The sequence below is a fragment of the Chelonoidis abingdonii genome, chromosome 2 (genome assembly GCF_003597395.2).
Source record: "Chelonoidis abingdonii isolate Lonesome George chromosome 2, CheloAbing_2.0, whole genome shotgun sequence".
Lineage (NCBI taxonomy): Eukaryota > Metazoa > Chordata > Testudines > Testudinidae > Chelonoidis > Chelonoidis abingdonii.
Window position 1 is genome coordinate 46513267 of NC_133770.1, and position 25605 is coordinate 46538871.

The following is a 25605-nucleotide window of genomic DNA, read 5'->3' on the forward strand; positions in this document are numbered from 1 at the left end:
TAAATGGAAAATTATGTTGCCCTGGATTTGAGGGTTGTGTACCCCAGATTTTGATCAAGCTAATTAATTGTCAGCATATTACAGGAACTCCTCACTTAAAGTCATCCTGGTTAACATTGTTTCATTGTTACATTGCTGATTAATTAGGAAACATGCTCATTTAAAGTTATGCAATGCTCCCTTCTAATGTCATTTGGCAGCCGCCTGCTTTGTCCACTGCTTGCAGGAAGAGCAGGCCATTGCAGCTAGCTGGTGGGAGTTTGTAACCAGGGTTGACCATCAGCCCCCCATCAGCTCCCCACTCCCCTAAGTTCCCTGTGCCGCAGCCACCCAGCAGGCTATCAATCAGCAGTTCAGCTGTCCATCCCCCCACTGCCATGTGCTGCTTTTGCCTCTGTCTTGGAGCTTCTCCCAGAGACTCCTGCTTGCTGTGCGGGGAGGAAGGAGGAGGGCTCATGTCAGGGTGTCCCCCTCTCCCCTGCTCCTGCATCCCACTTACCCCTTCTCCATATAGAACAGGGAGGGGACACTGAGGGAGAGAGACAGAAAGAGCTTGGGGCAGCAGCTGCTGTCTCAACTTCCTGATCCACTTTAAAAGACAATGCACTTCAGAGTCGGTCAGCTTACTTAAAGGAGCAGTGTGCATCTCTCTCTCTCTCTCCCACACACAAGGTGTGTGTCTGTCTCTGTCTGCTATGCTGTCTCCCCTCCCTCGTGTTCGTGCTGCCTTGTGCAAGAGGCAGTAACATTAACAATAATGTGTTAACCCTTGAGGGCTCAGCCAAGTGCTAGTTCATCATTTAGCAGCAAGACATTCCCTGGGAAATATCCCACCCTCTTCCACTCTCTAACTTCACCACCTCAACCAAGCTTCACAATCATCATAGCTGTTTGTTTAAAACATATACTGTGTGTATATCAATATACTATATAGTTTGTCTGGTGAAAAAAATTTTCCTGGAACCTAACCTTGCCATTTACATTAATTCTGATGGGGAAATTGGATTCACTTAACACTGTTTCACATAAAGTCACATTTTTCAGGAACATAACTACAATGTTAAGCGAGGAGTTACTCTATGTGTATTCAGCTGCCATGAATTAATAAAATAGATCACCACATAGTTAAGGGTTAATTTGAACAAGCAGGGCTTCTGGAGACAAGGTCAAATGCATTTGGAGGTTTGCAGTCTCTGCTAATCAGAACAGGAGGAGGGGAGAAGAGAGTCAACAATTTGAGACTGAAAGAAAATAAGTGGATGCAAACTTTGAGTTTTGGGCACCTTTGATATAGATGCTTATTATGACTAAGATTATTAGGAATGTTTGTTATTAAACAGTTTATTGGACTTAGGAGAAGTGATGACTCAGTAGGGGTCACTATGAGTTGTGCATTTTGTAAAAGTTATCTATAAGACTAGACAATAAAGTGTACTTTGGAGCAGTCCTCTGATGCTATCCTAAAGTGACCTTTTTTCCTGACCCCTTACTCCCTGGCAGGGAAGCCACCGGCCATCGCGGACCTACCATAATTATCCAATACCATCTCAGATTCTAGGTATTATTTGGGATGTTCTAAACCTATTGCTTATATCTGTGTGTGCTTCAATCTAATAAACTGTCGTTTTAGGTAAGAGCACGCTTACTTGTATTCATCCTTCATCAGACAGAATTGCTGTGTTCCTATTGATTTATTCCTGGCACTGCCTGGAGTGAAACAGCTAAATTACCACTGCTTTGGGTTCTGAAAACCCTGGGTAACAACTGATGATGATGTCATGAACAACAGTATGCACAAAAGCGGGACTCTAAAGAAAAAGTGAATGATGTCGCTACTGTGTGCAGTTTTTTTTTTGTTTGTTTGTTTTTAGTTTGCCCTTTTTGCATAAGAGGTAGGAGCTCACATGTGCAAATCTCTGCCCATGTGAGTTGCCCTGACTTGAGGGAGTAGTCTTATTGGACCATATCTTACTTAGTCATACTGTTGCCGATCTGAAGTAATTCACTGAAGCCAAAACAGGTTCTCCAAACTGATACCAAAGTGAAGGCAAAGATCTTGCCCTTATGAAGCAACATCTCCATAGGGGGCTGGAAGCTCCACAGGGTCTTCTGGCATTTCCTAACTTGAGTGCCAGATTTTTGCAACATTTTAAACATAGTTGTTTGCTACATAATAAATAAAATAAATAATAATAATAATTAATAATAATACAATTTCTTTCAATAGAGTTAGACCAGGCTTTATTTTGGCCCCTAAAGTTTTACCCTAGTTTTGGCAACATGAGATGCATTTTGGCTCTGTGTCTCTGATTATAAAATTGCAGTGGTATCTGCAGCCTTGTATGAGCATTGTGAAGTGCAAATTGTCATGGGCAGTGGGTATAATAGGCCAGGGGAGGCTCTGCCTCCCCCAGTGCTGCCATGGCCGCTGGACCCCTGGTTGCAGATTTGGTGGTGAAGTTTTTGCTTTATTATGCCCCATGCATGTTCCAGGGTGGCTGAGGCACATACTGTCTTCTCAGCTGCCCCAGAATCTGGATGGGGCATATTAAAGCATCTTGTAACACAGATGCTTTTCCAGTTTCCCCTGGGCATGTTGGGTCTGGGGAAGGGAGGTATGGTACGGCTTCAGCCAGCCTTGGGCTTCTCCGGGTGGGTGGGGGAGGCTTGGGGCTTCAGCTGGCCTGGGGCTCCTCCTTTGGGGAGGGGAGGGCTCTCCTGGTGTGGGGGGCTTGTGGCGCCAGCCGTGGGGGGTGGGCAGAGGGGACAGGGGGTCTCAGGGCTCCAGCCACGGAAGGTGGAAGTGGCAGAGCTGGGGGCTAACCTCCCCAGAGGGGAAGGGGGGGCTTTACCTGCTGCCCATGCAAATAGTTAATGTACAGAAAAACTTTGGCTTTGAGGAGTCAAATAAATGCTAAACATTGTTTTCTATACTTGTTTTCATGGAGGATTCTCACAAGTGTTGAATACATAATATAGATTCAGAGTGCAGATGAGAGAAAATAAATTTTCACCATTAAATGACTCTGAGCAAGCTTGGAGAAATGAGCTGAGCAGAAGATACAATAATAAAGTGATATTCCAAGGAAGAGAGATGCAGTGGAACCAAATGAAAATTAGAATATCCTGAGGGGAGGGAGTCACAGATTCTATGAAGTTCTACGTTTAAAGAAATGTGCAATAGCATTTGGTCAGTTTCAAAAAAGCAGTAGGTGTAGATACTTTAAATACAATGAATTCCTAAGCCCTGCAGTCCTTACTTAGTTCTTACTCAAGTAAAACTTTCACTTAAGTCAATGGAAGTTTTGATGTAGTAAGAATTGAGTTAGGACTTCAAGATTTGGGGTCAGATTTTCAAAAAGCACCAAAAGAAAGTTAAACCCAGATCTTCAAAGGCATTTAGTCACATCAAGAAATTCTTTTGAAAGCAGGAATGGGCTTCCCATTTATTTGTTAAAAGAAAAGCTCTCTGATAGAGCTGGCCTAAAGATTCCAGCAGGTTTCTAAGTCTGAAGGACATGCAAGACTTGCTAAAAGCGTTGCACTTTTCAGATGACAGCATTCTAGTGGTAAATGGCAGCGGATGGAAATATGCAATTAAAGACTTTGTGGGAATACCCTACCTGCAGAAAGATAGAAAAGGGAGACTTGTTTGGAGAAGCTTGGGAGCCTTCTTCCCAAAGTCAGCTGAGATTGGCAGTATTTGCTGCTGTGGAATAAGAAGAAAAGGAAAACTCCTTTTCTCTGAGATAACTGCATGATGTTTTAGGGCGGGTCACATGAGGGAGTAAAACATACATGGAATTTTCAAAGTGGGTGTCTGAGCATATGCTGAAGGATGAGCAAATACATATAGGTCAGGTTGTGGGCAGAGCCTGGTAAATGGACATGCAACCTATTTTCAGATGCCTACGGTGCTTTAGGCATATTCCATTGCAGCCTCAGGACATACCCCAGGGTGCCTCAGACATAAGCAAATCATTGGTTAGGATGCTGCAAGTGAGATGGTGCAAGTGGAGATGATCTCCCATCAGCATTTCAAACGGCTACTGGGCCACTTAGTACTGCTGCAAAGGGCCAGCAAATAAAACTCTCTAATGAATCAGTGTCTTGCTTATTTGCCTCATCTACACCACTAAGCCTCCCCAGCAATTCTTATTAAAATAATCAAAATCATATTTATCACATTATGGAGAACTATAATCAAGAATCCCCTGTGCTGCAACCACATGAAGCTCTTTGGTCAACAAATGAGGGCCTTATCAGGGAAAACTATGAAAATTCACAGAAAAGATATGTCCATGTTAAGACACCGACAAAACCAGCCTGATCATCTCCTGTGTATTCCAATACTTGCAGCATTTTCCCAGTTCTAGAACATACAATTGACCAGAAATATGAGTATTACTTCCTGGATTCTTCCACTTGTGCCCAGTTGATGAGCCACCTGGACCCCGTTTCAATATACTTTTCAGTAGCTGGGGGGGAAAATGGTGGAAAGGAGACAATCAGAGCTGCAACTGTCCTGGGAATAGGTGAAGATATGAACATTAGAGATGGATGATACACAGAAGCACCTTATTCAAAATTGAAGTTTGTGGCATTTGGGGCCGTGTGGGGAGGCAAGTGGGGCAATTTTCCCTGGGCCCTGGCCCCATGAGGATGTCTCCCCCAGCCCCTCGCCCGCTCCCCTTCCCCCCTCCCCCACAGAGCTGCAGTGTCACCAGCAGCTGGGCAGCTCAGCTGAGCACCTGAGTCATCCTGCTGCTTTAAGCTGCCAGCAAGGGAAAAGGGAGGCTGCGAGCTCCAGGGCCGCTGGGGGGGGGAAGTGGGGCAATTTGCCCCAGGCCCTGCAGAGGCCCCACGAGTATGTGTCCCCCAACCCCGGCCCCTCCCCCACTCCCATCCCCCCTTAAATCAGAACTTTTTATAGGGAACCGGTTGTTAAGATTTTGGCAGCTCATCACTGCCTCAGGCTACTGCTCAAGTGGGTCCACAGCCCTGGATCATCTTGACTTAAGGAACTAAACTTAGCAGCAGCTGTTTCTTGCGCCTCCATCACACTCTTCTCTGATCTACACTTTTCTTCAAGAATGTGCATGGTTACATCCATTTGAGATGGAGATCTGGATGCTGCAGGAGCTGCCAGGTCACCTGCACTCTGACTAACTGGAAGATCAGGCATCTCCTCACACCCACATCCTCACTGGTGCTGGAAGGCTCACTGTAAACATTTGTGTCTATGTATCTCATGAGAGCTCCTTCCTGCTTAGATAGAAAAGCTTCCTTTGCTTTCTTTCCTTTTCTGAATGCTGCCCCAGATGGGCGTTTTCTTCTTTCACTCATGACTGCTGTTCTGTACCAGCTATAGTGGCTCTCAACACTCAATTGAAAGGGACAAATAAGCAGGCTGGTAGCCGGGCCTGAGTGAGGGAAGATATTAGCATCTTAAGGGCCTAACTGGCTCCTACTACTTCAGTTGACTGCCTGTTCTTCTCAAGTGGGTTCATGGAAGGAGCAGGAAACAGGAAGCTCCCTGAGGGCTCCTGGGGGTGCTAGAGAGGTACATAAGAGGCTCCTCCTCCTCTCTCTCCCTGCAGCTCCTGCTGCTTTCTGTTATTCCCTCTTACCTTTTCTCCTTTCTGCCTGTTAAGTCTCTTGTGCCCTCCTTCCTCCAGCACAGACTCCACCATCTCTGCACATCTAGAGCAGAGAGAATACATATGCACCAGCAGCAGACACAATTTTCTATACTCTGGGTCCTAGTGGCACCCCTCCTCCCCTCCCTCTCCCCAGAGTCTGGCACCTGCGGCGGGCGCCTCAGTTCACCTCATGGTAAGGCCAGCCCTGGGGTGATCCTCCGGTCACTGAACTTTCCCTTTGTAGGGACAGGGCAGCAGAATCATTGGCTGAAGCAGTTTCTGTGCAGCATCTGCAGTGCTCCTCAGACAACTTTGGTGGAGACCTCCTCCCAGTACTCTTATGCACCTGCCCAATGTGCCTCCTTGCTAGTCCTACCGGTCAGTAGGTAGAGGATTTGTTCCAATGTTTCATTAAGAAGCAACTCCATAAACATAACCAGACAACTCAATGGCTCCAATAGTGCCTTTGTCTCTGATATGGTACATATACCTACCTTGAAATCAGCAAACTGTAACAGCACTTCAAAACAGGCACCATTGTTTATATCCCTCAAGGAAGAACAGTCCTTCTCTTGTTTAGCTCTGCATTTAAGCAACATTCCTCTGAATTGCTGACTGCAACTAAGACATGCTAATTTGAAAGCACCATGCCTACTATTTTTACATTTAAGTTCAGGAATGTTTAGACAAAAAAGTCCTAAGGCTTTAATGTTTGTTCTGCTTTTTCAATTTGTCATTAATTTGTATTTATTCCACCAGAACATATTTATAGTAATGCCCAGACTAATCCAAAAAACTGCCTTTGCAAGTTTCACTGTATGAACTGACCTGCTCATCACCTTAGTCCACTTGGATAGCAGAGATGTTTGTGATCAATTTCAGAAACAAGTTGTAGAATTGTCTAGGTCAGCACTCTTTAATGGGCATGCAAGTCTATTAAATATCTCTTACAAACTCTGCATTTAATAAATGATTTCTAATTGACTAGGTGTCATCAGCAACATTCGAGAAAACTCAGATACAAAGTATTTTTCATTGATTTTCCTTATATTAGAAAATGAAATGTCAGATACCATTAATTGCATTTTCGCAATAAAGAGCAATAGCTAAAGAAACTGCTAAGTGAAAGCACTTCCAGTCTAATGCACAATGGATGGATTCACCATAAATGAATACAATATATCAACATTTATTACAGTAATATGCATCTGTAGGCTAAATTGATGTGAATGTAATTACTATCTTTACAAATGGAGCAGCTGTGCAGGTTTCTACCAAGAAAATCATTCACATATATTTTATACATTCCCATAGCCTTATACAGCATATTATCTGCCTTTCAGCAATACCCTAGGTAATTAACCCTTTGGGTCTACGAGTTTGTACTTATAATGATTGCGTCATCATCACACCGTCCTGTACTTGCTGCTAGCTGCAGACTGTCCCTGTGTCAAGCATCACTAATTTGCATACTCTCACCTTTATGGTTTTTTATCACGCCTATGTCTCACCAAGATGTACCCTGTGACGCACAATGAAGTGTATTAGTTTGTGACACACATTTCTGGCGAATCTGATGCTCCTCAGACACATAATATAAAGCTTTTTTCTTACTATTTCTTGAGCTACCTAGGAGAGATCTAAGAAGGAATTAGGCTTTATATTAGCAGATAAAATGTCAGATATGATTCTGCATGCCTTCCGTCACATGATTCTTATATTGCACACAAACATGAGCATTGTTCTTTGCAGAACAGAGGAAATGGTATTAATGATCTGGAAGTGTAAATTCATTTGACTATAAACAATGTAATGTTGCGCTGGAAGTTTTAACTTCTTTGTGGGGAAAGAAAATCCATGACCTTTATAAAGTATATGCTGTAGCATTCAATTTCCCTGCATCTGATTGATAAGCAAGCAGGAAATTATATCTTTTTCCACGGCAAGGAAGCATAATTAAGCAATAAGGCAATGGAGGTAGTTGTGATTATCTTCAGATGCACCTGGAAGCGGCCTTGTTGCTTTTTTAAAAACATCTTTCTGGTAAGGGAACTGTGTATTAATTTCTGCTGAGAAAGATGAAGTTGACAGTTTAGAATACTCATGAACAGCAGTTTCAATTGCGTTTCAGAGAGAAGAATGTAGCCCACCTCAAACAATTAGGCTGCTTCTTCTATGCACGCAGTGATGAAGCTGCAAACATGTAATTGACAGTTCATAACCAGGAAAAAAAAAGCAATTATGCTCTGGCTGGTTGCCAGTGAGTCAGAAACTTGCATTTTTTACAAATTTACAATAAGAATATGTTGTCCCCAATACTTGACTTCCAGGGAAAGCATCTCTGCATAATTAGCGCTAGCGCATGCACATGCTAATTTATGCATTTTAATTATACCAATGGTCCAGTGAATAATTAATGTTAGGAAAACAATAGGTCTGAAACATAAAGCTAAAAAGTACCACTGAAATGCTTTTTAATGGTCTTTGTGGGTTTCACATAACTAATGAAACAGTTTAACTATTTGAGTGCAAGAATATTTTCCTACAATAGCTTTATAGTCAAGTGCTGAGAATTAATTAGCCTGTTCAGTGATGGGAGATCATGTGGGCTTCCTAATTTTTCCAGCCACCTGAGCCACAAGAACTCAGCTATGTCACACTGGTGATGCATGGATGCCTAAGTCCATAGGAAGGGCTGGAGGTTGCCATCCATATGGCATGTGAGATGGGAATGCCAAAGTTTTGGAGTGAGATTTCCCACTACACGCCCCCACCTTCAAATTTACGGCTAGTCACGGAGTAGCACTCCCACTTGGGCACTTGAACCCTATCCTGCTGAGAGATAAAAGCTCCTATAGGAGACTAAAAGGAAACCAAATGGTGACCTCAAAACTATTAGGTGAGATTGACCCAGTGATCCCATCCAGGCCAGATGAAAAGCAGACCAACTCAGGAAAGAGACTTCTCCAGGAGTTGATGCATAACACTCAGCATTGTCACGCCTAACTTTTAGACACCCAGAAAATCCCTGGGATTCACAAAGACTGAGTTTGATGTGTACACAATGAATTGCCAGAGATAAGAAGACAGGCACCTAAGACTGGAGATTCATAAAAGCCAGCATGCTAGGCAGTGGGAGATGCGTAGGAGAGGGGTGTGTCCTAAGCTCCTCCTGTCTCATGGAGTTCCATGCCTTAGTCTGGGCTATGGAGGTGTCTGCCTCTGTTTGGGCTTCCCAGTTGCAAACCCTCTCCTGGTGTTAGCCATCTATGCCATTTTTGCCAGTGGGAAGGAGGAGGAAGATGACTATCTTCATAACTTTTTGCCATGTGGTTAGGGCACTTACCTAGGATGTGGGAGACCCCCTGCTGAAGTCCACCCACCCCTCCCTGCCCCCAGAAGGGAAAAAGGATTCAAGCAGGTGTTGGCCACCTCTCAGAAGAGCACTCTAAACACTCTAAATTCTGGTGTGGGGCTTCCTCAATATCACTGTTCCACCTACATAAATAATTTAAAAAATAATTGGTGCAGGGGGACTGGATCCTGGGTCTCTCCATCCCAGGTGAGTGGGCTAATCATCAAGCTACAGGGTCATTCTTGTGCTTGTTCTCTCTCTCAGCCAGTGATGCTATATTTATATAATTCAATGTGGAACAGCTTCCAAGGAAAGATTGAGGGATCCTGCACATCAGACTATTCTACAGTTCAGTGGTAATAGCACTCACCTGAGAGTGTGGAGACCCCTTTTCAAATCCCTTCTTCCTCTCAAGGGAATTGAACTGGGGATCTCCCACATCCCATGTGAATACCTTAATGACTGGGCTAAAAATTACGTGGGTGCTCAACCCCTTTTCCTAGTTTTGTGTAAGCCCCCCATAGCAGTCTGATCCACTAGGCAAGCTCAGAGCACACCTACCAGATCAGGCCCCACAGGCAGGTTAGATGGAGGAATACCTATCTTTCCTTGGTTCGCTTCATACATCACGCTGGGGCTCTGGCATCCAGATACCTTGTCTGGGGCTAGAGTGTGCATGTAATATAGGTGCCTAGGGAACTTTCATTGCAAAAATTTAGGCATTGAGTGATTAGAGGCAGCTGATCTGGGGTTTTGTGAATCCCACTGGGGTCTGATTCTGTGATTTAGGTGCCTAAAGTGGCAGTTAGGTGCCTTAGTCCCTTTGTAAATCTAGCCCTGAGAAGTCATGTCCATGTTACTATGAAAAAAATGCATATTCAAGTCTCAAAGCTTGCAACGTCTGACCTTCATGGAGTAAAGCCTTGGAACTCTTGTCATGTAGATTTAAAAATTTGCATTCCAGCTGAGGGTACTTAGAAACCAGACACCAGTTCTGTGCAGTTGTGGAAGCCTCATTATAAAGAGTGATGTGCCACATTCCCATCCAAAAATGGATATAATAATTACAGTAAATGATTCATTTTAACATGCACATGAATAGCACCAAATAGTTCATTATGAATATGACGATGGAAATCAAATTGATATTTTGACAACTTTTTAAAATAATTGTTTCCTGTTTGAAATTTGCTTTTAAAGCTCCTAAATAGAATAGTGTAGAAAATTATTTATATATAGATATAGATATAATCTCATAAGATACTGTTAAAATGACCAACACTGGCCAGCTGCTGCTACTTTAGAAATCAGGCCATTTGTTTAGGTGCCTAAGTATGGCTTTAGGAGATTAACTGTAGGCCACTATTTCTGAAGGCCTTGGCCTATCTATCTATCTATAAATATTATATAATGGATCACAATCCCTGCTTTCCTGTGCTTCCTCCCAGCACAGCAGGGGACCATTAGAGAGCCAGTGATGGCTGGTTGTTTCTCAGGGTGGATCTCTGCTGTCTGGAAGGCTGGTCATAGATCAGAGCAGCCAAGGGGATGTTCTTTTAAACTAACAGGCTAGGGTCCCTATGGGATTGAATGCCAGCTGAGTTTACTTGGAGTGCAGTATACTCCAGCCACCTGGCAAGCTCATTCATACTGCAGTTGACTGTAGGAAGGCATGGTGCAAGATCTGTTCAAGATGAGAGTTCCCTTGTCCCAGGAGAATTCTCTGCTGGCCATATTCAGCTGCTTTCTGGCCCTTCTGAGCCACTCATGTGGTGTAAAGAGGGCAGAACACAAATGAGAATCTGATCCAGTATGCAACTGTATAGAACAAATTTTCTTCCTCTAAGCAATGATATGAAAGAACAGACACACGGATGGGCAAACAAAAGACACTGGAACAAATAGGTTTTGTCATCCTGTGTGTAGCCACACATTCATTTGTATCATCTTAACTATTCCACTTCACAATAAGGGGAGTAAGGGTCCACTTGTTGTTTGTTGCTCTTTCCTCGTCCTTGTACTATTGCATGTCGTCTGGTATAATATTTAAGTCAGGCTGACAGAGTAATTAGTCCAGACAGTGAATGTTTCCTTAACCTGTCTGGGAGAAAAAAAATATGTCCAATAAAGTCTGATGTCAGTAACTTTAGATCGAAATGTATTTTCATATCAATGTGGATTTCCATGAATCATCAGTTCGGTGAGTGAGGAACAGACCTAACATTTTAAATGCTCTTTATTGCATAACATAAAATGTGGCTAATTAAGCGTGAGATCAAGAATCTGCAGTACTCCTGGTAACAGAATGCTACCCTTTCCCTCTGCCTTTGTAGGGTTATGCTGAGAAGGAGAAGGCCACAGCAAAGGGTCTGGAGGATGTGAAGGCTAACTTCTACTGTGAATTATGTGACAAGCAGTATCACAAACATCAGGAATTTGACAACCACATCAATTCCTATGACCATGCTCACAAGCAGGTAAACTTGGAAAGTCATGCATGTCATTGGTATTCCATCATAAAGGAAGAATACAGCACAGAGTGACTGGAAATCACCTTGAATGGCATGAGTAGAAATATTGTTCTTATTAACTTTTCTTATGTCCCAGACCCACTCACATTGATTCTGATCCAGAGTCCAATTGACATCAATGGGAATCTTTAGATTGACTGCAATGGATTTTTGATCAGATCCATGAAAACAAGCCTCTCATGTTAATTTTCTTATTCAATATCTAACACAGACAAGGTTCTGTGGTGATAACAGATTTAAACCAGGCTCCTGAAAGGACTCAATGATTCCCAGTTTTGCTGGTTGATACTTTTAAAGGGACAGGGTTTAAACTAACTCTAATTAAAGACTAGCTAGCCTGGGAATGATCACATGCAACCCAGAGCTTATTTTTAAACTAATATTTTTTCATTAAAATCATATGTGAAATATTTTTGAGTTTTAAGCATTCTCAGGGGTTAACCAATTGAACTGAAGGATCATTGCCATCGGTGTGAGATAATGGGTCAGTATGGGTAGTGATAATGATATCTCTACATGTGGGGTTGCCAGCCTAAAGAAAGAGAAGGAAGGAGCACTTTCTCAAACATTCAGCATCCCTCCTTTAGATTCAGATGGTCAATGTACAAGGGAAGAAGACATTTTGTTTTAAAAATAAGAGCATAAATTTCAATTCAACTTCAGAAACATGTGTCTTATAACCATCTATGAAAAGGGAAATAAGGACAACCCAGGGAATTACAGACTAGTCAGCTTAACTTCAGTATCCAGAAAAATAATGGAGCAAATAAGCAATCAATTTGCAAATACCTAGAAGATGGTAAGGTGATAAGTAACAGTCAGCATGGATTTGTCAAGAACAAATCATGTCAAACCAACCTAATAGTTTTCTCTGACAGGGCAACAAGCCCTGTGGATGTGTGGAGGGGGGGAGCGGTAGATGTGATATATCTTGACTTTAGTAAGACTTTTGATACTGTCTCACATGACCTTCTCATAAACAAACTAGGGAAATACAGCCTAGATGGAGCTACTATAAGATAGGTGCATAGCTGGTTGGAAAACAGTTAATTCCCAGAGAGTAGTTATTGGTGGTTCATAGTCAAGCTGGAAGAGCATATTGAAGGGGGTCCTGTAAGGAATGGTACTAGGTCTGATTCTGTTCAATAGCTTCATCAATGATTTAGATAATGGCATAGAGAGTACACTTATAAAGTTTGCGGATGATGCCAAGCTGGTAGGGGTTGCAAGTGCTTTGGAGGATAGGACTAAAATTCAAAATGATCTGGACAAACTGGAGAAATGTTCTGAAGTAAATAGGAGGAAATTCAATAAGGACAAATGCAAAGTACTCCATTTAGGAAGGAACAATCAGTTGCATACATACAAAATGGGAAATGACAGAAGGAATACTATGGAAAGGGATCGGGGGATCATAGTGGATCACAAACTGAACAGAAATGTAAAGCTGTTTAAAAAAAAGTGAATATCATTTTGGGATGTATCAGCAGAAGTGTTGTAAGCAAGACACAAGAAGTCTTCTGCTCTACTCTGTCCTGTTAAGGCATCAGCTGAAATATCATGTTCAGTTCTGGGAGCCATATTTCAGGAAGATATGGAGAAATTGGAGAAATTGGAGCAACACAAATAATTAAAGGTCTAGAAAACATTATCTATAGGAAAGATTGAAAAAACTGGGTTTGTTAAGTCTGGAGAAGAGAAGACTGAGAGAAGAGATAACGTATCTGGTACATAAAATGTTGCTACAGGGAGGAGAGTGAAAAACTGTTCTTAATCTCTGAGGGTAAGGCAAGGAGCCATGGGCTTAAATTGCAGCATGGGGAGGTTTAGGTTGGACATTAGGAAAAACTTCCTAACTGTATGGATGGTTAAACACTGGAACAAATTGCCTGAAGCGGTTGTGGAATCTGAGTCATTGGAGGTTTTTAAAGAACAAGTTAGACAAACAGTTGTCAGGAATGATCTAGTTATTACGTAGTCCTGCCTTGAGTGCAAGGGACTGGACCAGATGATCTATTGAGGTGCCTTCCAGTTCTACACCTCTATGAATATATGATTTCTCAGGATGGAGCTCTTACAGCATTGCATGCAGACTATAATGGATGTTATTGAACAACACGGCTTGTCATTTTAGGAAACAGATCATACTTTCTAATTGCTTATTATCATTTGTTTTGTAACAAGTTAATCACTGCTAAATATGCTAGCTACATCCATAGCTGGTGCCTGCTGTCCTGCTAGATGTGCCTTTTACATCTTGCTTTGCTACTGATTTTAATAGGATGTCAACTTAAAATGGCAGCAAGGAGGAAAAGTGCTATTATTTCATACCAAGATTTCAGGGTTTAGACCAAGTGGTTCCCCCAAAAGTCATGCCAAGATCTGTGAGCATTCAGAATTTCTGATGTAACTGATATGGTTTTATTTCTGCAATGAATAGGTTTGTTGAAATGATTTAGTCAAACACAGAAAGTGTTGTGGTGATACAGATAATTAAAGGGTGAATATTTAGTCATCCGTATCCAACAGAGAAGAGAGAGATACAGAATGTTTAATCAAGACAAACCTCAAGAGAATTTTAGCTCACAACTTTCCAACTACATTATTGATGAAGGGACTAATTTGGGAGGGGCTGAAAACTCACCAAATTAACCCATTAATTTATGGTGCATGCTTAGCACTTTTTGGGTAAGGATTTAGGTTACAATGTAGTTGACTAAGGGCATGTCTATACTTGAAATGTAAGTCGACCTATGTTAGCAAATACTGCGGTGGTTCATGTCCACAGTACCCTCCTTCTGTCAATGCTGCGCATCCTCACCAGGAGCATTTCTACTGACTTAAGAGGGGCAATGTGGGGGGCTGAGAGCCTGGGCTCTCAGAACCACGGGCAGCTCCTTGACAGGAGCCCAGCTGACCCCCAGGCTCTTGGCTCCCCACTCCCCATCACTGGGAGCCTAAATGCCCCTGCAGCTCACAGCAAGGAGCCTGGAGCCTCAGTGCAGCTGCCAGGCTCCCTGCGGTGAGTGGGGAGCCTCCAGACAGCTGCCGGCCTGCATCCGCCCAGCTCCCCACTCTCAGCTCCGAGCTGAGCTGCACCTTGGACTCCCCACTCCCCACTATGCACTGGGAGCCACTGAGACTCCAGGTGAACAGCTCCCCTCTGAGAACCGAGCTGTGTCCGGGAGTGAGGAGCTGAGAGCCTGGGTGGGGGTGCAGCGGGACTCCCAGCCCATTCCCAGTTTCTGGCAAATAGAGGCTAGGGACACAATAGCAGTTCTTCAGATCACCACTCAATTAATCCACACAAACATACGTAATAATATACAACAAAAACATTTTCAGATCCCAATCCTGTGACACTAACATTAATATCCCCCCTTCAGTGTTTTTCCACTTGTCAGGATTGTATCTGAACTCAAACTAATCCAGTCCCAGCACATGGCAACAACCTCCCCCATCCCGGAACACTACTCTCTCCCTGTGATTTATGCAAAATAAAACTGCTATTTTGATGCACCGACCAGTTTTTCTTGGCTGCTTTCCATCATAAAAGATAATGTTTAAGCAATAAAACTCTTTTTAATTTTAAAGTAAATGTAGTGCTCTGAAAGCTGGTGGATTGACAGTACTCAAGATTAACAGCCTGTACTGAAATTCACAACATGTATAGTACATCGAGTGTCAGTGCAAGTTTCCTCCACCCTGCCCTTTCAAATGTAGCTCAGAAACAGTCGTGTTTCAATTAGCTCAGAAGTAACTACCCACTTTGGGAAAAGGGTAATTTAGTCCTGCAGGCCCATTCACTTCTTCACCCCTATGCCAAGATGCCAGTAACATTAGTTTGCGAAGAACTGGGACAAGGACACTCCTCTGCTCCAACTTCTATAGTACGTCACTAAACATGAAAAGTTTCTGATATGTCAAATTAATTTCCTTCCCACAGAGCAGGGCCTCTGTTTCTCTGTCATAAATAGGAAGATTCCCCATCATTTCGTGTGTCCCACACCATCAGCTGCAAAGACTTTTGTCAAAGCCAACAGTCTTCTCTAATTGGAGCTGAAGAAAAGAGTGACCCTTCAGAGCTCATTAGAAATGCTCTACAATTGACCAACGGGATAGTTTATGAACAAAAAAGTCATTACCTGCTGTTCCCTTACCTCTCATCCATAGGTTGCTACTCAACAATAGTCCTTTCCCCAAGATTATGGGGCTCATCATTCACTCAAATGGGAAAGCAGTAAATAGAATTAATTTCTCAGGAAGCCATAAACTTGATGCTGCATAGAGTTAGAGTATGAAAGATCCTGACCAGGATCCTGATCTGGGTCTGAACTTTGGGTCTGAACTTTCAAAGTAGCCCCATTCAGAAAATAACAGAGAAGACAAACTACTTCTACATTACTCCACCACTAAAAGACAGGCTATTATAGGCTTATTGTATTCGAGGCTGAAAGACTGTCTGCTAAGCCGAAGGAAAGAACATTGTATTGCTTGTCCACTTACTGTATATAGTGCATATCAAGGCAAGGCAATATGTCTCTTAGACATGGGCCATCCTTTGCAAACTGGACAAGCTACTATGACCCAGATATGGAAACATAATGTGAGACATTTGAGCTAAGGAACCCAGCAAATCTGATCCAGTTTCCCAGCTAGTGGTTATATCCAGTATCTGAGAAATAAAACACAAAAGGATATTTTTAGCAGAGGAATGAGTAACAACAGAGATGTTGATGGTTTAACTGAGCATTATACCATACATCCTATGTCCTTCCCCTGTTCTGTGTTCTGCAGAACACGGATTTTCTTTGATAATTTCTGACTCAAAATCTCCAAACATTATATTTTTCTAAAATGAAATCCATGAGCTGTTTTTCCATTTATGATTTCATCCATTCATTAAAGTACAAAGTGCAAAGTCTTGGCCCTAATACTTAGTATGGTACTCATTACCTTCGTTGTCCCTAAAGGTTTCTAAGGTTTAACGATAACAGCTTGGCCTTGTTCACTTAACCAATTTGTACTAGTGTGCTATGCTAACCTCATACATTAGTTAACCATAGAGTACTTTATCAAAAGCTTTATCAAATACACGTTCTCCACCAATGTCTGTTTTTGCATTATCTTCTAACAAAAATCCATCTAGCATAGGCAAATATGATTATACAGAATTCAGTAATTATGACTAGCTTTTAGCCATTCTTATTTCTATAGCTGTTTTATTATCTTGTTAGTTCACATCACCAACATTTTACCTATTACATAGTCCAGATATACTGTGCTAAACCTACATGGAGAAGATGTCCCTTTCTGAAGATTAAGTCCTTTGAATGCAAATCCTGGGATAAAGTGAATGTGGAAATTCTGGTTGTGCACAGACCTTCCCATCACTCCAAAGGCTTCTCTATGTGAGCTATCTGCTCTTAAACTTGATATTGGTATCAAGTTTGGTATTGTCTTGAGAGGAGAGGAGGGCAGAGGGGCTTCAATATGCACTCTTGAGAGCTTTAATTCATGGTCCCTGTACCTTTGGCCATCATAGGAACCACATGCTTACAAGCAGCTGGTCTCTCTGGCTTGACACATACAAGTGGGCACATTGTGGACTTTGGCATGGAGGTTGGGGTTGAAGACAAAGTTATCAAATTTTAAAGTCGTCTTTATTTATTATTGCCTTTCTTAGGCAAAATCCCATTGAATTCAATAGGGGTTTGCCAGAATAACAACATCAGGATTCATCGCATATTGAATACAATTCTATCATGGACTGGGTTAGGGCTTATTCACTCTCAGAAGCAAAGGATCTGTGATGATGGTCCACTCTCAGCAACTAATGGATCCAACTATTTTCTAGAACTTTTGGGGGGGGGGAGGGGGAATGCATATGTGCCTCCAGAGCAAGATATGGATTCTCTGCTAGCACATTAAAATGACCAGCTTTATGAAAGTATTGATTCCCTGGCTCCTAAACAAAAGCAACTTATAGGTCACCATGTTTTAATGATTACCTGTAACAAAGAGAAGAGGAAGACTGTCACAGCACTGGTGGCAAAATACAAGTACTGATTCTGACCAGCTATGCAATAGGGAGTTTTTGCAGTTGTATGCTGTGGCATTCTTGAAGGCTAGCAATTTATTTTTCTTTTTTTCCTGTTCTATGGAATCTGTGAATCCTGGCCAACAGAATTGCTTGGGCAGTGGCCCATTTGACAAAATCACAGTGCCTCCCTACCAAGCATCTGAGGTGAATGGTCCCTGCTGCAGGGAGTTCTCATTATTCTTTGCAAAGAAGATTGACTGAATTAGAAGCAGTTTCACTTGAGCAATAGAAAGTATACCAATACTGGCAGGACAAATACCCTTGGTTTGGTTCAAAGAAGGGAATAGTATGGAAGGCAATACAAGCTATTGTTTGAAAATATAGTATGCACATTTATATAAAATCATTATAAGTAAAATAGAAAATAATATAAGGCAGTATATTTCCTTTAAGGGAGGTCCTTAGTTACATACATATGTCAATAGAAAAGAGACTAAATTTGGTTAGAGACATGCATTTTGTTGGTGGCATCAAATGAAATCTTTCAGTGCCTCCAGGTCATTTACAACATTCATCCACTCATTTACTGAAGTAGTTGGAGAGTTCCAGTTTTGTATATATAATTCTTGGCAAACAACAAGGCCTTCTTAGAAACCAGCAAGAGAAAGTTGTAAAATATCAATCTGATCCATATACTGTATAATAATAATAATGGTGATGATAAAAATAAGTCGCTAAGAAAAACAAGGCTGTATTGCCATCTTGGGGCTTTTGCTGACATCACAAGTATTTATTGAGATACTAAAGCTGGTGATGATCACCCTAATGAAACTGCAGTCAGTTCTTAGTATGTTTGGAATCTACAGTACGTTTGTGTTATTTGGGCAGGATCTTTCAGTCTACACTTGTGCACGTGCTTGTATCTAAACACAGAGATGCATGATAACACTTGTGTGCATGCCATGCATAATCTAGGCACGTACAACTGTGCACATTTTGACCTCCAGCTCCTATTAATTTCAATGGGACTTGGTGGTGAAAACTCCAGTACTGGAAGTTGTGCAGCTGCTACACTATTTAAAAGCTAAGCATATATATTTAAATTTTAGATGCTGTCTGTAACTAGAAAATGCAAATTTAAGTAGGTGCAACATCAGGTGGAGGCCAGGTAATGCCCTGCCTGAAAATTTAACCATTCATGAACATGAAATGCACACTAAAAAGCTTGGATTAAACCTTTCTATCAAGGCGGCTAATTGCCTTTCAACTTTAAAACCAGCTACAGTGCATGGCTGCTTGAGCACAACAACTGATGGTCTCTGTTACTGTAACAGGGTTAGCTTTACTTTTAACCTCTCTCTGTCTGTGAGCACCCCTTCCAAGTGATAGGTATGCACTTCTCTCAGAGTGGAATCCTGCAATTCACCCCCCTTTTACACTGGGTGTCCAGACTATCTATTTACCAACCATGTTTCCTGGGATTGGTGCCTAACCATCAGAGGAGTGAAGTTCAAGGGACGCAGTAGGGGCAAAAAAACCTAACTGGCTTTAAGATTGAGCTTGATAAGTTTATGGAGGGGGTGGTATGATGGGACTGCCACCAATGGCATATGGCCCATAAACGACTGCCAGTAGCAAAAATCTCCAACTGCTGGAGAGGGGACACACAGTGGGAAGGGCCATGAGTTACTACAGAGAATTCTTTCCCAGGTATCTGACTGGCAGATCTTCCCCACATGCTGTGGGTCTAACTGATCACCATATTTGGGGCCAGGAAGGAATTTCCCCCGAGATCCGGAGGTGTGTTTTTTTGTTTTATTTTGTTTTGCCTTCCTCTGCAGCCTGGAGCACAAGTCACTTGCAGGTTTAAATTAGTGTAAATGGTGAATTCTCTGTAATCTGAAGTCTTTAAACCATGATTTGAGGACTTCAGTAACTCAGCCAGAGGTTAGGGCCTGTGGCCTGCAATATGCAGGAGGTCAGACTAGATGTTCACGATGGTCCCTTCTGACTTTGAAGTCTTTGAGTCTCTAACCTCACCTTCATCGATTTGCATTGGAGACAGAGGCAAACAGGCAAAACAACATGCCTTTGTCTAGGGCAGCCTCCAAAATATATTTCAAGAACTTATTACAGCTCACATATGTAACTCTTTATGCACAGCCCGTACATGCACCACATGATGATATTCATGACCAGCATATTGCCAGTTTTTATATGATAGCCTAAAAGTTGCTGTTTGGCTAAATATTCTGACAACAGTATGTTGGGTGTGCCTATGCTAGTTGGCACTAAGGGGCTTTTAGAGTCACAACCTGTATAGTCACTTGAGCACCAACAATTGGGGCTGTCTAAAAGACATTGAGTTTTGGTTCCTTCAGATGTGCAAAAACTATCCAGGACTGAGTTAACCCTTTGTACCCATGTAGCAGAAAGCACTGAAATCAATAGAGGCCCACATAACATTCTCCCACATTCTTCATATCCCATTTATGAGGCTAAGCCTGAATCATTATTATACTAATGCTTTCCTATTACAGCAATTATATAGAGAATAAAATGGCAAGGGATAGGAAAGAGAGGTTGAAACAGCTAGCTTATAAGTAGATGTGAATAGTGGCTGTATATAGCACATAAGTAGATGTATGCAAATTTTAAATATGCACCAATTTTTACATTCAAATCACATATTTAAGTATACAGTCTGGGAATTCACTAGATTTTCATATGCTAATACTTTTTATGTATGCACAATGATATCATGTCCAATGGTGAGTAGGCAAAATAATCCCCCAGTCTTGAACAATGAAAATTTATGAACTTGCTTAACTTTAGGTACATAGGCAGTCCTACTTACTTTAATGGGACTATTCACATGCATAAAGTTAAGCACATGCATTGCTTTAGCAGGATTAGGACTTTAGAGGACACTTTATTTATTTGTGTGTGTTTATTTATTATTTCAGTTTACAAAAATTAACAATAGTCATCTACCTAGACATGTTAGACCTCTAGGACATAAATCAAAATATGGAAACTTTGGCCTCTTCATACAATCATAGAATATCAGGGTTGGAAGGGACCTCAGAAGGTCATCCAGTCCAACCTCCTGCTCAAGCGGTAACCAATCCCCAACTAAATCTCACCCAGCCAGGACTTTCTCAAGCCTGACCTTTAAAACCTTCTAAGGAAGGAGATTCCACCACCTCCCTAGGTAACTCATTCCAGTGCTTCACCACTCTCTTAGTGAAAAGATTTTCCTAATATCCAACCTAAACCTCCCCACGGCAACTTGAGACCATTGTCCTTGTTCTGTCATCTGGAACCACTGAGAACAGTCTAGATCCATCCTCTTTGGAACCTCCTTTCAGGTAGTTGAAGAACGCTATCAAATCCCCCTGCAGACTACCTCCCAGTTCTCTAAGCCCTTGTCTACACTACCTGATTATTCGAATTGTTTAAACGATTTTATGAAACGATTTTATAAAATCGATTTTTAGTGCGTCCACACTAGGATCCTTAAATCGATTGTGTGCATCCATGGTCCAAGGCTAGCGTCGTTTCAGGAGCGGTGCATGTGGGTAGCTGTCCACAGCTATCCATAGTTCCACTTCCTGGTTGAGAGCCCGTGCCTGATGGGGGAAAAACATTGTCCGGGTGGTGTTGGGTTACAAGCCTCACCTCCTTTTGTGAAAGCAGCAGCCAACCATTTCGCACCTTTTTTCCTGGGTGAAGAGAGCAAACGCCATATAGCACAGCAAGCATGGACCCTGCTGGACCATGGACACCTGCTGAGATCAGTAACGCAATCGTGCAAGTTGTAACCTCGCGCACGATCGTGCTGTCTATGTGAGCCATGAACTGCAAATTCAGGAGAGGGGATGAGGAGGAGGAGGAGGAGGAGGCAGCTACGACAGCGCACGACGAAAGCTGATGACGACAGGAGACTGAATTCTCCCTAACTGCGGGACCGAGCTTTTGGAGCTACTGCTGGTAATGGGGCAGCTTCTACCATTGAATGCCGATTTTGGCACGGGAAACAAGCACAGATGGTGGGACCGCATAGTTTTGCAGGTGTGGGACGATTCCCAGTGGCTGCAAAACTTTCACATGCAATAGAGCATTTCTTTGAACTTTATGACTTGCTTTCCCCTGCCCTGAAATGCCATAATACTAAGATGAGAGCAGCCCTCACAGTGGAGAGTGAGTTGGCAATAGCCTCTGGAAGCTTGCAAATCAGAACGCTACCGGTCAGTCGGGAATCAATTTGGAGTGGGAAAATCTTACTGTGGGGGCTGCTGTGATGCAAGTAGCAAAGCAATCGTTAAGCTGCTGTACGAAAGTTGTGACTCTGGGAAAGTGCAGGTGATAGTGGGTGGCTTGCTGCAATGGGATTCCCTAACTGTGGAGGGGCCATAGATGGAACCATATCCTAATCTTGGCCCAGGCACCAGGGCACCCAGTACGTGAACGCAAGGGTACTTTTCCATGGTGCTGCAAGCACTGGTGGATCACAAGGGGACGTTTCACCAGCAATCCACGTGGGATGGCCAGGAAGGGTTCATGACGCTCGCGTCTTCAGAAACACAACTCTCTTTAAACGGCTGCAGCAGGGAAATTACTTCCAGACCAGAAAATAACAGCTGGCGATGTTGAGATGCTGTCGTTATCCTGGGTGACCCAGCCTACCCCTTGATGCCATGGCTCATGAAGCCATACACAGCAGCTTGGACAGTGGTCAGGAGCTGTTTAACTACAGGCTGAGCAAGTGCAGGATGGTGATAGAGTGTGCATTTGGCCGTTTAAAGGGTCACTTCCGATCATTAACTTACTCGCTCAGACCTCAGCCAAAAGATGTCCCATTGCTATTGGCTGCTGTGGTGCTCCACAATCTCTGTGAGAGTAAGGGGAGACCTTTCTGGCGGGGTGGGAGGCTGAGGCAAATACCTGGCCGCTGACTACGACAGCCACACCAGCGATTAGAAGAGCACACCAGGAGGCGGTGCACATCAGAGAAGCCTTGAAAGTAGTTTCAGGCGCGGGCCCAGGGTACGGTGGTGTGACTGCGTGTTTGTTTCCCCTTGATGACAATCCCGCCTCTATTGACTTCCTCTAAGCAACCCCCCGCTTTACTTACAGCTTGCTGAAGGAAATAAAGTCAGTATATTTTAAAAATCATTTATTCTGTATTAAAAGTCATTTGGTATGCTTAAAAATCATGAATTCTTTCTTAAAAGTCATTCCCTGTAAGAAAAACCACCCTCCCTTTGGATGTATTCTTGATTAAAAAGTAATTATAAAAAGAGGCACAGAATTATCTAGGTATCCCTGCATGGTGTGTTTGGGAGGAGGATCGGAAGAAAGGAAAGCCCATTAGCACATTTCAGCTTAATGTCAGCCTTTTGGTTGGGCTGTCCATGGGGTTGAGTGGGCTGGTGCAGAATCTGTCCCCACGCGTCTAACACGTCTGGGTGAGGGAGATATGGAATGTGGGGAGCTTTGAGGGTGGTTAAACATGGGCTGCAGTGGCACTCTGTACCCGTGCTGTCCTGAACATCACCATGCGCCTGAGGATTATCCAGTTTGATCACGCAACAGCTCCAGCGTTGCATCACGCATCGCTGATCTTCCTGCCTCACCTCTGATCTTCCTGCCTGTCTTCCTGTCACACCTCTCTTCTTCCTGCGCCATTCTCTCATCTCAGGCGTCTCTCCTATCCTCACCGGTCACTGCATTTCTGTTTTTGCTATCACTTCCTTCCAATCATTCTGATGAGCTCTGTCACTGTGGCTTTACTTCCATGATTTTCTGAAAACATTTCATCTTGCGTTCTCTTTCTCCTCCGCTTTTAGCTAGCCTTCCTGATGGGGTAGGGAGTAAAGAAGTGCGCAGCTGCATGGGGGAGGGAAGACAGGAGAGAAGTATGTAAAAAAGATACTTTTACAGAACAATGATTGTACTCTTTCACAGTGAATAAAATATGGACCTTACATAGCACATGTGATTCACTACAAGGTCAAATTTTGATCTTTTAATACTGAGTGCCTGTGTCCCTCGTGAGCACACTGCAGCGCAGGACCCGGTCCTGGAATCATAATTCAGTTCCATGCGGCCATGGTAAGCTTTATGTTTGACTTCTCCAGGGTTTAATTCACAGTGACCATGATGCCTTGTTCTTTTCAGAGGAACCAGGAAACCCAAACCCCCAGACTTTCCACTCCTTCCGTACGCATAGCTGCTATCCCGTTAGCTAGTTGTTATTCATTTCTCCTTCCCTCCCCCACACCCAAGCGTGGCTGGTAGCTGGGAAGATTCCTGCTCGCCAGAGAAACCCAGCGCCAGCCTTCCTCCCCCCACCCAAAGCATGGCTAGTAGCTGGGAAGATTCCCTCTGCCAGAGAAGCCCAGCGCAGCCTTCCCTCCCCCCACCCAAGCGTGGCTGGTAGCTGGGAAGATTCCCTGCTCGCGAGAAGCCAGCGCAGCCTTCCTCCCCCCACCCAAGCGTGACTGGTAGCTGGGAAGATTCCTGCTCGCCAGAGAAGCCCAGCGCCAGCCTTCCCTCCCCTACCCAAGCGTGGCTTTGATTGATACTTACAAATGTACACTCACTAGAGGTTCCTTCATGGCTTCACTGTCTGGATAGTGGCTTGGGTGGGTGGAGTTTAATTCTGTGCTCTCAAAAAGCTCCTGGCTGCTGTGGGTAATTGAGAGCTGTGTGCTATCAGCAATCTCTTCCTCTCTTCGTCTTCGTCATACTTCTCCCTCAGCAGAATCCTCAGCCACGGTGTGATATTACTGACTCTGAATCCACGGCCAGGGTGGGGTACTTGTTGCGCAGGACCCAAATTGCATGCAGCTCAGCATAGAAGCGGCATGTTTTTCGGACCTGCTCCAGACTTTCCGTTGCCTCTCTGGTTTTCTGGTATGCTGCCTCAGCTCTTTCACTTTAGTTCTGCACTGCACTGAGTCCCTCCTGTGTCCTTTTGCAATCATAGACTTTGAAATTCTTTCAAATATTTTCTCATTTCGTCTTGACGAACGGAGTTCTGTAAGCACTGAATCCTCACCCCAGATAGCGATCATATCCAGTACCTCTTTGTGGTCCATGCTGGAGCTCTTTTTCTTTTTTCAGGAGACTGCATGTTACCTGTGCTGTTGAGCTGCGTGGTCACCTGTGCTGATCAGAGTTCCACACTGGCCAAACAGGAAATAGAATCAAAGTCCGCGGGGTCTTTTCCTGTTTACCTGGCCAGTGCATCGGAGTTCTGACTGCTGACCAGAGTGGTCAGTGGTGCTCTGTGGGATACCTCCCGGAGGCTAGTAACTTCGATTTCGTCCACACTACCATAATTCCGATGTATTAAATCGATTTTAGGGTAACTCCTGTGGTTTTTGATGAAGTACAGAATTCGATTTAAAGAGCCCTTTAAATCGACTTTACAGGGTGGTGTAGTTGTGCGGGGTGCAGCGTTAAATCGATTTAAAGCTGTTTAAATCGATTTAAACTGCGTAGTGTAGACGGGGCCTAAGCTCTCCTCGTAAGTTCATGTTGCCTCAGACCTCCGCAGGACTCTTTCAATTTTCCCACATCTTTCTTGTATTATGTGGGGCCATAACTGGACACAGTAGTCTAGATGAGGCCTCACCAAATCTCAATAGAGGGGACATGATCATGTCCTCATCTGGTGGCAATGCCCCTACTTATATAGCCCAAAATGCCATTAGCCTTCTGGGCAACAAGAAACATACTGTTGATCATATCCAGCTTCTCGTCCACTGTAACCCTAGGTCCTTTTTGCAGAACTCTGACGAGCACCGAGCCTCAGTCGTAAGTTGTTAGGCAGTGCATGGGATTCTTCCATCCTAAGTGCAGGACTCTGCACTTGTCCTTGTTGAACCTCATCAGATTTCTTTCAGTCCAATCCTCTAATTTGTCTAGGTCCCTCTGTATCCTATCCATACCCACCAGCGTATCTACCACTCCACCCAGTTCAGTGTCACCCAGAACTTGTTGAGGGTGCAGTCAACGCCATCC

The 25605-nt window shown here is 43.3% G+C and overlaps 1 protein-coding gene across 1 annotated transcript in view; it reads left to right on the forward strand.

The window, feature by feature from the left end:
- The window catches only part of ZNF804B (zinc finger protein 804B), a 372325-nt gene that overhangs the window by 305235 nt on the left and 41485 nt on the right, over positions 1-25605 (forward strand). The window contains exon 2 of the mRNA XM_032793370.2: positions 11331-11474. Coding sequence (XP_032649261.1) covers positions 11331-11474 — 144 coding nt within the window. The remainder of the gene's footprint in view (positions 1-11330; positions 11475-25605) is intronic.